General features: G+C 37.2%; 1 protein-coding gene across 7 annotated transcripts in view; it reads left to right on the top strand.

Annotated features, from left to right (window-relative positions):
- Positions 1 to 16,410, top strand: part of SORCS2 (sortilin related VPS10 domain containing receptor 2) — a 558,746-nt gene that overhangs the window by 519,411 nt on the left and 22,925 nt on the right. For all 7 annotated transcript variants that reach the window (XM_065062550.1, XM_065062548.1, XM_065062549.1 and 4 more), the window contains exons 19-25: positions 1,627 to 1,813; positions 5,689 to 5,822; positions 7,163 to 7,286; positions 8,998 to 9,110; positions 10,757 to 10,882; positions 14,158 to 14,257; positions 15,251 to 15,353. In XM_065062550.1, coding sequence (XP_064918622.1) covers positions 1,627 to 1,813; positions 5,689 to 5,822; positions 7,163 to 7,286; positions 8,998 to 9,110; positions 10,757 to 10,882; positions 14,158 to 14,257; positions 15,251 to 15,353 — 887 coding nt within the window. The remainder of the gene's footprint in view (positions 1 to 1,626; positions 1,814 to 5,688; positions 5,823 to 7,162; positions 7,287 to 8,997; positions 9,111 to 10,756; positions 10,883 to 14,157; positions 14,258 to 15,250; positions 15,354 to 16,410) is intronic.

Here is a 16,410-nt window from a genome sequence, read left to right as displayed (position 1 = left end):
TGGCACATTGCTGCCATGAAGACATCTCTTCTGCTTTAAACTTAAATAACATATTATCTCCTCTGCTATACTCTACTCATCTGTTGTCAAAAGAAAGGTATTATTTGAAAAAAAAACATACACAGTGGAGAAGCTTTCAAGGTCCTTTATGTGTGTTGAAATATGTTGTTTAGGTATTTGATAACCCTACAGGTTCTTTATTGTGGGTATTCTGTTACATTATTAGCAATGCTCTTTCATCTGATAAAACATAGAAGAAAATCAACCAAACTGCAAAATAATAGAAGGAGGAAATATAGTATGTTTTCCTTCCCTTTGTAGTGCCAGGGTATGTGAGTTCTAGCCTTTCTTGTCTCCTTTGATTTTACATTAGTGCTGCTATTTGGGATTCGATTTTGATATTAACCTATTTCAGAGAGTGGCTTATGGGGAAGTGATTTTTGAACACTTTGATGGGTGTCAATCCTTCTCTGCTCTGATGACCATTCAGGTCACCTGACTAACATATGGAGGTATATGTTCCTTTCCTAGAGGCAATGAAGATCTTTAAACCAACACTGTGTTTTCACAGTACAGAGGATTTTCTGTCCAGCCTGGCCCTGCAACCTGTTTTAATTGCACTGTGATGGCCATGTACTGTGGCAAGTGAGCAGGAACATGTTGCTGAGGACTGAGGGGACAGGGGAGCTTGCTGAAGCAGTGCTGCCAGTAGCATTGAGAAGGTGTTGCTGCTCACAGCTAAAATGAGTTTTCCTTTGACTCCATCCACATCACCAGTCCACGTAGCAGAGGCCTGACTTCTCTCCTGACCAGCCACACTGGGACAACATGAATGATGGGCATATGCTTGTCCTCTGACAGTAGCATCAGTCTTGCAGTATTTTAGGCTTGAGTTTAGAAAAGCAGCGTCATTTAAAGGAGCACTTAGCAGAAATGCAATGAATTATGAATTATGTGAGATGTTTAACATGACAGAATTATTTGGCAGCACTTTTAAACCCTTGCCCAAACTCAGCTCAATAATCTGCTTCATTAAGCATATATCTAATTTTGCAGTAGACTATATTAGTTCTAGACATTCTCGTAGCTCTGTATAATGCAGTAGAACTTTCTGCAAAGATCCTGGCTTGGATCTTGAAGGGTATGTAGTTGATTCCACAGAAGGTGCTGTGTAGATGGTCTAGACTAATTAATTTTACTTTATAATTCTATAGCCTAGAATTTCCCTGGATGAGTGGTAATTCACTAAAATAACAATATTCAGTTGCTTGCAATCATATGAGCATCACTCCAGAACTTAGGCCTGCCCTGCCTGTTAATGTCCAGCTGCATTAAAACCAGAGTGATAGTTTCCATGTCATACAATTTGGTTAGCGGTCTGAGGTGTCTGATCTTAAGATAGCACATTACTGTGGAAAGTTAATCTTAGCCTGATAATGCACACAGCATCTGTTGCACTAAAATCTCTGCCACGAGTGTAGTGGCTTTACTGCAGCTATTGCAATTTAGTCAAACTATGTGGTTGCACCTGAAATAGTGTTGTAATTCAGGAAGTGGTTATAGTCATGTGTCCTGTCTGTTTTGTTTCTGGCCATTTAAAATAGTTTTGGTATATTTTCCTTTCAGGGTGATATATTGAATACCAAATACCAGGTAGATCTTGGAGATGGCTTTAAGGCAATATATGTGAACCTTACGATGACTGGAGAACCCATCCGTCACCGCTATGAGAATCCTGGAATTTACCGTGTCTCGGTGAAGGCGGAGAATGTTGCTGGGCACGATGAGGCTGTGGTGTTCATCCAAGTCAACTGTAAATCAGCTCTCTGGTTTTCTTATTCTTTCTTATGCATAAAAACCTCGTGACAACTATGAAGTAGTAAAGAAAATTATGAATCACAATTAGGAAAAATACATATTTTTTCAATAACCTCAATAACCATCTTTCAGTGCTGTATGTTGTTAATGCAGAGGCTTGTAAACCTCATGTATTAGGAGGTCAAAGTTAGTTTTGTTTGGATTTGGGAGAAGGATGGTCTATTAATCTTTAAAATAGCAAGCATGCATTAGTTCAAATCTCAGGTTTGATCCATCTTTCTGAATCTAGACCCTGCTGGCAGTCTTAGCAGCTAAAATTTAACTCTTCAGACTTTCTTGTCTTAGGAGCTTCTAGGTGATGTGTGAAGCAAGCGAACAGACATGTTGAGAAATGTATGAGCTCTTGCATGATTTTAACAAAGAAAGAAAATCTCAGTGTTTCTAAATGTCAGACTACTCATTAAAGTACTAGAATATAGATTTCAGGTAGGTAATTCTCACAAAGTTTTAAAGTGGTACTGAGTTATAACCTCATGTTGGCAGGCAGTACTAGTTGACTTAGACTTCTCTCCCTCTCCTTAATTAAGACTTAAAAAAAGCCCATCAAATAGTCTTAAAATAAAATAATAGCACAGCACAGGGAATATCATGCACCATCGCAAGCTTAATGTACCTCAGTCATCTCATAATTGAAATGAGGAAGAAAACTCGTAACTGGAACTGAATTTTCCTCTTCCGCTGAGATTCAAGACAGCTATTGCTTTGCCTGTTTTCAGATGTGTCAAAAATTCAGAAAAAAGAAACATCAAAAGAAAAAATACTCATCTCGCATTCTCCATGTGTCTGTTTCCCTCTGTTGTGAGTGGTGTTGTCTTCCACCTTAATCCCAAAGCAGTGGAAATTGCTGGAGCCACTTACAAGGCTGTGCACAGATCCGTGTGCTTTATGTCAGTCTGTCTGGTGACTGCGGATATCTCTGCGTTTTGCTAGTCGGAGTCCTGGAGTGCAGCGTTTCCAATTCTGCTTTGATTAGCAGGTGGACCCCAGCCCACTAATGCTAACTGCCAGTCTTCTAGTAAAATCAAGTGGAAAAGATCAGAATCAAATTCTTCGCCTCAGTTTCATCATCTGTTTCTTCGTTGCATTTGTTTTTTAAGTCATTTGACAACTCCAAAGAGCTCAGATAAATTACTTAGGGCTTCGCTGTTACTTTTTAGGAGCTTCTAGGTGCGGAGAAGTAGATCAAGTACAGGAACACTGATTCTGTACAAGCAACAAACAGCAAAAACTCTGCGTATCATCCTCCATCCAACTTCTTTCCATTCAGAGAATGATGAGCAGTAGCAAGCCCTGACAGAAAGCAGAACGACTGCTTCCTCCAAATGTGCTGCTGCTGTGGCCTATGTCAAGACAAACAGTAAAAAATAAAACATGTCAGTTGTATTTAATGCAGTGGATTTACAAATGGAAGAAGCTGGAGGTATTTTTCACTAATAAAATGACTGGTGCATTAAGAGGACTCTGGTGCTGAAGAGCAGAGGCAGCAGGGTGCCGGAAGCAGATGTGATCCAGTCCTGAGCTTGTCTGTGGATGCTGCACATGGTCTGGGAGGCTCACAGAAGCATGTTACCCAGCCTGCTTGAATAAGTGCTTTCTATGTGATTTACTCTCTTTCATTTTTTAAGTAAATTACAAGATCTGAAGAAATTAGCTGGCACTATTTCAACTGCTATTTCTATGTTCTAGAGAAACAGTAATAGCTGTTCGGGGACATTTTTCACTGTGGAATACCATGAAAGCAGGAATGTCCATAGAATACTGCTTTCACTCTGTCTCCAGCTTTTGTATTCCCAGGGAATCTTCAGAGACAAATGGTAAAGGGAGTATTTTTTTTACTCCTGCCAAGTTCTGTTGCTATGGGATGCCTTGTAATGCAGGACAATTATATGAACTTTGGCCTGTCATCCAGATTATACTTTCTGAGCCAGATCATACAATCTACAACTTGTTAATAAACTGTAAAAGAATTCAGAGTGAGTCTGATAGTGTAAACGTGAGTAGGTAAACCAGAATAAAAAGAAGAACTAGACATACATTTTCTTTTTTATGAAACCATAATCTCTGTAGTGTTGAATAATCAGGGAGCTTTGAAAACTGTACTGAAATTGTAGCTTTGTTAAACAGAAAATAGTATAAGTCAGCTTCATTCCTGATTGCATACATTTAAGGGTTCTATGAAGCTTGTTCAAATGCATTATGGAGTTGTGTGACTGGGACAAGCAGAAGGACTCACTATAGAAACTACACTCAGCATTGAAGTACCAAACAACCTCCCCTCTAAAAATTTTGGAAAAGAAAGTAACCTGCTTCTGGACCAAAACAATATCTCTCAGAATGATCAGTTGCCTCCCGGAAAATGTAAATTTATGGCAAAATCAAAACATCTGGATGCAGATCCCTCCAGACTTCTTTAGTTTGCCTCATTGGAAGGAAAATCTCTTTCTAGGAGGAACAGATCTGATGGGATTCCTGCAATTTCTGAATTATCCTCAAGGCACTAGCAAAAGGAGAAGTGTTTTAATGCCATTTCAGTAAAGAAGCTATTGAAGAAACCATTTGTTTAAGCACTCAATTTGTCTTGAATTCATGTAAGTAGTTAAAGAGTCATCAGATGAAACACAGACTGAAAGCAGAGCCTTATATTTGGATGAAGCAGCACGCAGGCTGCTTGAAGTGAGGAGGAAAAGAAGGAGGGTGTGCACAGCTGGGACGACTTGCTCTCAGATAAGTTCAGGCAGTTTAGTTAAAGTGAATTAGAAGTGAACAGGCAATGAATCAGTTAATTAAAGAGAATAAGAGAAAGCCTTTGGACTGGTGTTAATTACCTTTAAGTTTGAACTGAGATGAAAGACCTTTGACTGAGTTAAAAAAATATGTAGAGTAAAACATAAATGGATGGGTTACTATTCATTCTGTGTAATCCATGCATGTTGGACCATGCTGGGTTTTGGTATCCTGAATAGACGTTGCAGCTGAAGTTAAGAAGTTCTAGTTATCACGTTACACTACTATTATAAAGGTTTTATCTTCAGATATTCTGAAAAAGATATACTTGAAACCTCTGAGGGAAAGTTTTGCTTTCAAGAAAGTTATTGTACTATGAAGCAAAATGCAACATTCAGAAGCAGATAAAATCATTGTAATGATGCATTTCTTTTATACAAATAGTAATGTTTACAGTCTTCATAGGCAAAAGTTTGGAAAGGAACAAACTTATTCTAAATGCGTATTTTGGAGTACAGGGGTTATCTGAGTTGCAAATAAATGCTCCCCTGATACACACATCTATTTTAAAGCTTGCATTAATGAGAGCTTATGTGTGGTGTGATCCTAACAGCTGATATTTTATAATGAAAATGAGTAGTCAGCAACATTCGTTTTCAGTTTTCTGCTTTTTCCCCTTACCGGTTTGAGAGCCGTTAGAGTTCTGTTCATTTGATCTTTCATTGCCTTAAAACCAATAAAAACTGAGATGCCTTTTCTACTTTTGAGATATTTGCTTGTGGTTTCTAGAACTGGACATGCAACCAAAAAATAGTACATCAGAGAGGTGCATTTTGGTGATGTCACGTTATGCTACAATTTTGTCATTTTCTTTGTGTTTGTGGGTTGTTTCTTTCTTTTTTTTCATTTTTATTTTTTATGAGATACTTCCAATTATGCTCATAGCTTTCAACACAGATATAAAGCAGGAGGGGGTGGGAAATACGTTCAGGACCTTATGATGTGCAGGTGGGAGGCTTTTGGGGAAAGAAGCATTAATAAATTGATGTAATTCTTGTTCAATTATATTTTGGGAACTTTGTTCAGCTCCACTGCAGGCTTTAAATTTAGAAGTGGTTCCAGTCATTGGGAGAAACCAGGAGGTCAACCTGACAGCCATCATACTGCCCAAGAACCCTAATTTGACAGTCTTCTACTGGTGGATAGGAAACAATCTCCAGGTACATGACTGGTTTTGACTGAGATTATTTTCAAATAATAAAGGTTGAGTGTCACCTTTTACTTTAATAGAAATACTGTCATGTTGCATGACTTCTTTTAGACCATCTTTCATTCCAAATAGCCAGTTATATCTGATGGCGAGCAGTGTCTAACTTCTCTTGTTTTATCGCATACATTTAAGGTCTTGATTTCCCTTTATTACTACTTATGTGGAAATGGAAATTTGTCTTCTAGAATTGGTTTGAATTTCTAACCTATTTTATTTTGGGGGGGGACAACAATTTATTCTGTTTCATTACCTGTGGAAAAAAACTTGTGCACAGGAATGAATTTGGAATCATAGCATTGGTGAATGATGAAACTTGGATTTATGCACTTCCATATTGATAATGTGAGTACTGTAAATTTAAGTGCTGTACAGAAATATATATGTATTTGTTGTATAGATAAGTATTTTCTGTGAGTCTAAAATCAAATGGCATACCAAAAATAACTGGGATATCTAAAAGGATATCAAAACAGTGAAAACACTCAAACAATCTAGTGATATTCATATGGGAAGAGAAAGTCTAGATAAACATATCCTGGAGCAATATATATCCAAGTACTTCTATTGGGAATATTTATTTTCTAGCTGGCTTAATTTCTTTTAAGGTAATTATTTCAATAACAGATAAGTAAAATATTTTCTTTATGAGGGAGGCTAAGTACGACAGAGGAATGCTTCAGATAAGCACAATGAACTTTCTTCTTGTAAATGTGCTGTCTACCATAATCTCGGCCTGTATCTTTTCATTATTATTGACTTTGCCATTGCTAGAACAGGCACTGCAGATCGATGTCATCTTGTGAAGGGTTTTGTAATTCATACAGATGTGGTCAGGGAACAGAGTATCTCAGTTCTGCCTTGGAGGTTACGGTGGGCTGGTGCACTTCCATGCGTCATGCTCTTAAGTTGACACAATTAATCCTTTTGACCTTGACTGTACCCCACATTTTTTGAGGCAAATGGCTTGATATATATGTTCAGGTAGAGATTTGTGAGCCTGACTCAAAATCAGTTTATTTCAATGGAATCTAAATGAAAACCTAATACTCTAGCAATTATTCTACAAGAAATGTTAGCCCTATGTGGCAGCTATTCTGTTTATAAACATTCAATTTAGGGAAAGAAACATCCTGTCTAGAAAATTGTAATGGAACAATTTTAGAAAATGTTGATTAATTGAATAACTGATGTGAAACATTTTTGTTAATAGTTTTAGTGACTATCTCTTCAGACACTGTTCTTGTGGTTGTTGCTGAAATTCTGTTTTCAACTTACCTTTGTTTTTTAAAGCCACTCCTTACATTGGACAATTTTCTGGTGACAAAGTTTGCTGAGACAGGTGACATCAGAGTTACAGTGCAGGCTTCCTGTGGGAGCTCCATGCTTCAGGATTCAAAAGTTGTCCACGTTTTTGGTGAGATACTACTCTTGTAGTACTTTTTATAAAGTTACATCCAATGCCTTGTTTAATCGTTAACATTAGAGGGATTAACTGTCACTAGGTCACTCAGTGAAGTTGAACAGTGTGTTTGTATGAAAGGGTTTCATCTGAAAAGTTTTGTTTCTTTTGCTTATTTTAAATATTACTGTGGTTCTCAAATGCTATATGTAGCAATAGTGTTTAAGTACTGTTTTGGCCTATGACTCGAGAATTTCTTAGAAATTTTAAATAAAATGGTTTAAATACTGCTGTAAAAAGGAAAATTTAGTTGTGTATATGCTCTCAGCATTAAAATTATGTAAAATAATTGATTTTTATCACAGTATATCACTGTTCCTTTGATGCTTATCTGAGAGTTTGGATCAAATATAGCTCCACTGTAATTATTGAATAACCCTTCAGCTCTTGTTTCACATCGTGCCCTGGTGTGTTTTGTTGTGTCTTATCATGTGGTGACAAATGTAATGCTGATGAATTCTTTACATTTGTATTTGTGCTGTCAAATGTGGGAATTGTGATAAGTGAAAAAGCTTCTTTTTAATGTAGAGCTCAAAGCCTTCAGGTATAATGAATACACAACACAATATATCTCTATTCTGTAAAGAAGTTTCTGTTATTTTTTATTTTAGTATATGTATTAATTAGTAAAAACCATAATTTTGCTAAATGCAGCTTTTATGAACCTTCTCTTTTCCTAAGATAAACGGATTTAACATTTATGCTACCACTTCTAAGTGCATTCATTTTTTTATAAATCTTCACAACTATAACCCAACTTAGTGTGACCAGATCGATGACTCTGGCTTTCCAGCATTGCATGTGCTCTTGTTGTTGGCCAGTCCAAGTGCAAGGAAGTACTAGTCATGGGGGAAATAAAAAACCTCTTGAAAAGGAAAGCAGATTAAAATACAATTCTGTCAGAAGCATTGGGGAGGCCAGGTTTGACTTGTGCATTCCAGACGTTCTCTTTCCTCTGCTTTACGTTAATGTCCCCAGGTGTTCATCCAGTGAGCCTAAATGGAGAAAGGGAAGACTTTAGAGACTTTTTACTGAGGAACAGCCCATTTCTGGTATTTCAGCTATTTTGAACAGTGTCCAGAGAAAAGCTGTAGATGTACCTTGCTTTTTATGTTTTGAAGAGAGCAGTAGTTAGCCTTTGATATATCATTTCTGTTCTTATTTTCATAGCTAGTTAATGGAATACATAAAGCGTTCACTTTACGTGAAGAACAGGAACATGTAACAGGCAAAACCCACATATCTATGATTCAGTGAGAATAAAATCCATTGGCGCATTCCCATTACAAATAAAAGAAAGCAACCACATCTGTGTGATGCATTGTCCTAAGGAAAAATTATTGTGAAGGTTATGACCCCAGAGTAAATCTGGTTTGTTTGTTTGTTTGTTTTTTTCCTTCCTGCTTTTTTATCTTTAGGCACAAATTTGATGATGCTGACAAAAATCCAGAAACAAAGTGAGTGCCTGACAGGAGTGTACCCTTGCTCCATGCGAGAGTACACAACACAGAGCACTGGGGATCCCACATACTGCAGCCCTGCACAGCAAATATTGCCAGATATATGTTTTCAGCTTTCATTTCTGCAGAACTGTTTTTGCTCCATGACTTGTTACTTGTTCAAAAATGTTTATTTGGGGGGGTTTGTTTGTTTGTTTGTTTTCTAGATAATTTTCATGTTCTTCCTCTGAAGTTTACTAAGCACCTGGACATGTACAACCCAGACATAGCGGAGTGGAGGGAAGACATAGGACGGGTGGTAACACGACTTCTTGCAAAGGTGCTCTTTCAGACTGCTTGTAAAATGTTCCCTCTCCAGTTATAAAGCTTGAAGGTTAAATTAATGCCTTCTCATTTAGAAAAAAGGAGGCAGAGAAGAATAATAAACTGAACCTCATGAGCCACATTTCACACAAGTTTGAGCCTTGTGTTGCTTCTATGTGAAGGCTGTAGATGATGATACTGTAACATAGAAAGTTTAGGTCTAACACAGCCTCATTGGGATTTAATGCTAAATATTGCTCTCTAGGATTAGGGATAGATGTGTTAGCAAATACTGCTGACTCCAAAACAGGAAGAATAGCTTAAATGTGATAATGTTGATACTGTTTAGTGTTAAGCAAAGGATCCTGTGTAATATAAAAAGACATAGACTTTGTGTAAAAACAAAGCAGAAGTTTAAAAAAATTACAACATCAGTTGTGTAACTTTGAAAATTACGTATAATATATAGGTGAACAGTTCATACATCTGTTTTTTTTGGCTCACATTTGCAAAAGAAATGTGAGTTGGAAGCAGTTGAATCCTGGACGTTAAATCAAGTGCAAAGCCATGCAGCAGTTCTGTGAGACAAGGAAAAGCCACCCCATAAAACGGTGAGCTCTAGAGCAGTGGCCCACAGGAACGCACACTGCCAGCAGCTGAGTGTGCACACACTGACTTCTTGTGAGGAAAGGAGCACTGAGGTGCAGGTTGATAATGTTTTAAAATTGCTTCTGTCAGAAATCACTTGACATTTCCTGGATCTACTGTAGTGCAAATGGGGTTCTGGGACTTTGACTTTTATACTTTTTCCTGCCTTTTTTAATGGTTCACATCAAATGTCCAAGTAAACTCCCACTTTTCTCAACTTAAACCCATTCTATAACCAATGTCAGTCAAACAAATGTTTTAATCCATTATAAAAATTGTCCTTGCATTTTGTAACTACTAAATCATTTGCAAAAGAATATGAACGATTTAATGGAATTTCAGAATCTGTTTGAGAAATGAAGGCTACAGAAAGTGCCCGGGGTGTTGTCATTAACATTGTGTGGCTATATTGTACAACACATAGAGGAATTTGTGACTAGAAGATAAATTTGTACAGACTACTTTGAGAAGGAATGCACTTGACTTTCAGTGAGGGCTGCAGATATTCATAACAATTTCAGGAACTGAACTTGGTGCTGTTAGTCTCACCCTGGAAGACTCTTCTCCATCCATTAAACACAGATGGAAAAGTAGCCTCCCTAAGCTAAAGTTAGCTGAAATGAATATGCCCTTCTAAGTCTACTAAGTGTCTGAATGGCCCACAAAGGATTCTAAATCACTTAGGATTTTTTTTTTATGTTATCCTAGAAATGCAAAGCCGTTGCAGAGTTTTGCTAAAACTGCCTACCACTTCAGTTTGCTTCTTTCCATGATGCCACTAAATCTCTTTAATGCGATAACAATGCTTAGCTCTTCCAATCTTCAAAGAGCAGCTCACATTTCAGTTAATTTATGCTTGGCTTTGTTCATGTTTTAGCTTCTGGTGGAATCGCCTCTAAATATTAAGGATCTGAACACCAAAGACTAAAAGACACATGTGGAGTTACTTGTGTATTTTCTGTGAAATAAAAAGCACACTGTCCTCTAATTTGCCATATGCCTTTCTCTTCACAGGAAACTAATATACCTGAAGAAACACTCATGACAGTCGTGAAACCAGGTCTGCCCACAACTGCTGACTTGCATGTGCTGCTACCAGCAAACCAACCAAAAAGGAAGAGAAGCGTGACTAGTGATAAGGTAACCAGAGCAATGGCTGTCTGGTTCGGACAGTCTCCATCCTGTTTTGCAATCCATGACTGTACTCTCATTGTCTTTATGTGAAATTAAAAGGTGCTCCCTAACTATGTGAAGGTTTCACTCCCACCTGACAAGAGACATGTAAAAGCTAGAAACACTGTGACTGCTGTGTTTTGACAGTGTATAGAGCAGCTGATATTAGTGTATTTCTCAAGAATAATATCAATCAGTTTTTTAAACAGAAGCAACAGGGGTGGCATGTCAGTCTGTGAGGATCCAGTAGAGCAAAGAGTATATTTAGAACACTGGTATTTCTAAAGAGTGACAAACCATCTCTGCATTGTCTTCAGAAACAAATTAGATTTCAGGTCAAACAGAAACAGAATCTTAATAGTTGACCTATAATGTAAAGAGCATCAAGCAGGTAGTTTCTGCCTTTATGAGCAAATGTCATTTTCAATTGACAAAAAACAAATATAGTGAACACAGGAGTAAAATCAGTTTCTCCCTGCTTATTTCCAAACCATATTTCTTCCATAATAAAAGACCTTATGCCAGTTAAAAATCAGAAGACTGGCACTTATAATTAATTATAATTGCCATTTTGCTGTGATAGAGAAGGAACAGATACCAACGCTGTGCCAGTATCTTGCAGTTCAAGTCCTGCCAATTACAAAGAATCCCAGTGTAAGGTTTTGTTAATCTGAAGGGCATTTTACAGCTTTTTGAGACAAGGTCACAGTATCCAAAGAGCTGTAGAAGCAGGTAAAACGAACCTCCTCATATGAACACAAAACCAGTAGATTATGTTTGGAATTGATGGGATACACTTCGGAAATTCCAAAAGAGTATGTTGATGCTGTCTAAAACTTGTCTGAAAACCATTTAGATTTGGGATGTTATGTAATTTCAGGAGGATTGTTAAAGGCAATAATTTCTTGGTGAAGCAGCTAACACCTACTTGGTGGAGTCTCTATTGTTGTTTTACATGAAGTGCTGAGATGTGATGCGATGCAGTTTATTAAGTTAGTGATCTAGAACTGGAGTCATTACTGGTCAAAGTAGCCAGCAATTTCAAAGATCATAAGTTGGTGGTGTAATAGTAGGACCCCTTTGGATAACTCTGAAGTTTGATTCCATTCTGACAAAAAGTCTTTTTCTTTCAAATTTATGCATGCAGAAATATAAGTTGACTGTGATTTAACCTGGTTTTAAGAAAACAGTTTCAAAAGTATTTCATTCTAAGACTCCGTCGCTTAATTTATGCATATCTGTTACATGTCTAATGTAAGGTGGGATGAGGCCAGTTGAAAGAGTCAATTAAAGTTCATTTAAACTAGAGTTTGGGAACTAAAGTGCATTTAAACTATACCTTGGAAAGCAGAGGCTCTGAGGAAGATTTGGAGTTCTGCTTAGACAAACTACTAAATGAAAATTCCCAATGAGTTGGTTTGGCAAAAGGGGCAAGTCAGACCCCAAGGTGTGTAAGTGGGTAAGAGTTTGAATAGTGTCATTATTTTTGTACCACAGTGAAGGAGCCATTGTGTTCACATGTTCAAATATTCTCATTGAAAAGGATGTAGATAAGGAATATAGAAAACTGAAATGCTAGTATAAGAACCTTAACTCAGAGAGTCTAGAGTGGAGCTCCAAACACTAGATTTGTTTTTTAAAAAGTTGGAGAGGTGGCAGCACGGTGCTCAATAAACACCCTGGGGCAGGAAAAAGAAATACCAACAAATGAACAAAAAAACATGAGTACTGAAAAAGACATCAGTCTAACAGTGAAATAAATAAGCCACAAACTTTCACTGGATTCACAGGAGATTCAGATTTTTGATTTGTGGAAGTGTAGTTCGTATAGGCTTGGGTGGGAAAGCAGGGACATGGAGAGAAATAACGAACAAGTGTTAGTTGCTTCAGCAAAAACCAGAGCAAATGTTGGTTTCCTCAAACACCGGCCAGGAAAATATGATATATCCAAAGTTATGAGGCTCAGTAATTTCATTTACTGGCTGAAAGTCAGATTAGCCTGAAGTACTGGTCCCTCTTGCATTGTATATCATCAACGCATGAATGAACCTGGACTGAGACTAGTTAACTATTTAAATGGTGCCAGTATCACTTTAAAGGCTGCTAATCAATATAGTTGTCATATCCATTCTCTTTTCAGACTTTGTGCAAAAGGAAAATACTTAGGAGCTATCTGGAGTAATTGTCTTGTAAAATAACTGAGGCCATGCTCACATCACCCTTATGCTGAGTCATTCCCTCACAAAAAAATGTAATAAAGTCAGTGGAATAGCTTTAGAAGTTGGATATTTCTCTTTATGAGTGAGGATATTTGAATTTGAACTTCTGTGTAGTCTCTGTCCATAACATGAGTGAGGCCACAAGGATTTCTATCTATTATACTGCAAAGTCTTGTCAAAAATGAGCACCATAATTGATAATATCATAAAAGGGGTTACTTGTGAAGGTTTCATGGATATAAAATATGTTTCTCATTTGGCATCCTATGGGTACTTGTATGTTAAATTATAAGGCATAGAGTATAAAAGTAGCTTTGATCTTTTAGAAAATTAGCCATTTTGAAGACACAAGCAAGTAGAAGGGAAAATTCACACAATTTGTCAGCTAGGGTTAGGATATGATGGTATATTTAAGGGTTCTGCTCCATAAAAATGTGAGAGACCATATTTTATTGTTCTCTATCCACTGGAGAAAAATAGTAGGAATCCTGATTTTTTCCACATGGATGGATGTATATATTTCTACAGAGTATTGTTAAAAATTAGGTATAGAAGGAATCCATGCCATTATAGGTAAGGAGATGAGGTAAATTATGATGTGCAGTTCATTATCAAATAGCAGTTACTTTTCATAGCAAGAAATCTGAAGTGACATTGCAGGTTTTCTTCTGACAGGTTAGAAGAATGGAGAGTTTTTAATATGGATTATGCATTCTGTGAGTTATGACCGAAGTAAACTCAATAGTATGTGCAAATGACATGCTATCTGTCACACACAGGGCAAGCGTAAAGGCTTTGGCAAGCAGAGAGGAGGATTTGGCTATGAAAATTGGACTTCTTCAGCTTTTATGGATTTTGGAGTTTTGCATCATTTTTAAATATGGAATTCCTTTAAGATTTCAGCTCATCATTGACAAATACTTTCTGAGTTTCTCACCATTTAATGAAGCAGAGGTTTCCTTCTTAGAGCATTGAGTCTCTCAAAGTGTGAGATGTCTGACATTCTCTTTGTTGTATTTTCAGAGAATAGCGGCTATAAAGCAGGCCTTGAATGCACACGACATCAGATTTTTTCTGAGGGGAGGATACTGGGTCTTAGTGACTTTAGCTGACTCCGATTCAGGTAAATTTATAAACAAAGCTCCCAAAAGACCAACCTTCGTGTACCTGTCTGAGTTCTGATAAGATAAGGAGAAAAATCTTTCTACCAATTGTTCATGTGTACATCTCTGCCTTGTATCTCTCATCCTGTCCTGAGATAAATGATATGCTTTTTCTCTGTTTAAAACAAATGAAAACGGGTGTTTTGTATGCAATCTCTGGATTCACTGTGTACTTGTAAGCTTGTTGAAGAAGAGTATATGTGCGTACATGTATGTGTGTTTTGAACAGAGATACAGAGATACATTCAAACTAGAAAGTTCAGCTTTGACTTGAACCTTGTGTTAGAATGTCCTGTAATTTTTGTCTGTGCATCACATCCCATAATATATCCTTCTTTCTTATTTCAGTGTTTTGTGGGAGAACAACTTAGCTGACTGCAATCAATTTATGTAAATACTGATGTTATATTTTATCTGTTAGCTCTCTGTAGAAGACAGAGCTCTTTAATCTCATCCCTAATGCAGGATGGTGCTACAGTCTTGCTGTGGTACCTCATTGGGTTTAACGGACTAACGTTCATTAGCCAGCACAACAGGTTGGGCTTGAAAGAAGCCCATGTTGAGTCCAACCTTCACCAAATTACGTCCTTGATGAGTGCTCAGAGCCTTAGTTTCTCCATCTGTGAAATTAATAGAGCCCTGCTCTTGCAACACACGTACTTAGGATATGCCATTATTTCCTATGATAACTTTAGATACCCAGAAAAAGCCCTACTGAGAATGCAAATAATTAAATGTTCAGGGGGTTGTTTGTTTTTAATTGGTCCACTGTCTCCTAGTTACAAGTCACCAATTAATTTTGTGTTGTTGTCTTTTTAAAGAAGCTACAGATGGAGTGAAGTTACACAAATAACAAATGTTTTTGACATGACAATTAAATGGAAAAGAAAGCCTAAGAATGTAACTGATCTGAAAGAGGGCATGCTAAACTCTTACTTTATTTCATATTTCAGACTCTCAGAGGATTGGAGGAGGCAGTGGCTACTGGGCTATTGTGGTTCTCTTTGTTATCTGTCTAGTCGCAGTTGGGGCTTTCATCCTCTATAAATTCAAAAGGCAAGTAAACCTTAATCGACAACATACACATTTTAAGAATTAGATTTATCCACAGATCAGCAAAGCAGATTTTGTCCTTTGAAAAGGAGGTTTCTTGAAGAATTGCAAAAAGTCCATCACTTCGAAAATTGTATTTTTCTGAACTTTACAGACATCAAGGTACTGCACCGATGCTTGCTTTCACTTGTTGTGTTCCAAGGTAAATAGCAGCAATATGGGAACTATGGAGAGTTTGTTCAGCTTGTCTAAATAATATCATCAAGAAAGAGAGCTGAACTAAAATATTATTCGTAATAAATTCATACCTCATTACTCCTAGCAGTTATGAATAAACAAAAGCTATTGGAACAACAAGTGCATCTGCAATGCTTGTTTGCTTAAAAAAAAAAGAAGTAGTTTTATCGAAACACATAGCACTCTGGAGTTTCTCTTTGCACACACTATCTTTTAATTGCTGGGGCAATGCCATGTAGAATGAGTGATGGAAACAGATTAGCATTAATTTGACACTGGAGTTTGTTGAGTGGAGAAATAATGCTGAAAGTGGCCTTTGTGAGAGGCAGGTTCTCAAAATGGACAGGGGATACCATGCCAGCCTTTGACGGTCTGATAGGTCTTTAGTCTGCGATTTATTCTGATTATAGCTACTAGGATGCTGTGCAATCTGAAGAATTTTGTTCTTCTTAACAAGTTTTTGTAGTCATTGGCTGTGCTTTTCTTATTTTTGTATCTCTGGAGCATTTAGAAGCTATTGGGTTTGATCATACTGGAAACAAGCCTTCATCATCATGTCCTGACTCAGTGAGGGTTCCTATTGATTTGTTTCATTCTTTAAAGATTGATTTTTATTTGAAATAAACATAAACTTATAGAAATGGGTATGGCACTGAGTCTGTGATAGCGATAAGTGTAGGTAACATTTAAGTAAGTTTGTTTAGTGAAGATTTTTTAAGTCAGTAGAGAAAAACCCCTTTTTCCAAGAATCTCTTCATTTTCTCACCATAGCACCTACATTTCTTAGAGGTCATAGTGGCTGATTGCTCTAAAGGACAAAGCA

The sequence above is a fragment of the Columba livia genome, chromosome 4, assembly GCF_036013475.1.
Source record: "Columba livia isolate bColLiv1 breed racing homer chromosome 4, bColLiv1.pat.W.v2, whole genome shotgun sequence".
In the NCBI taxonomy this organism is placed as follows: Eukaryota; Metazoa; Chordata; class Aves; order Columbiformes; family Columbidae; genus Columba; species Columba livia.
The sequence above is the reverse complement of the archived record's forward strand: the minus strand, read 5'-3'. Positions and strand labels throughout refer to the sequence as shown.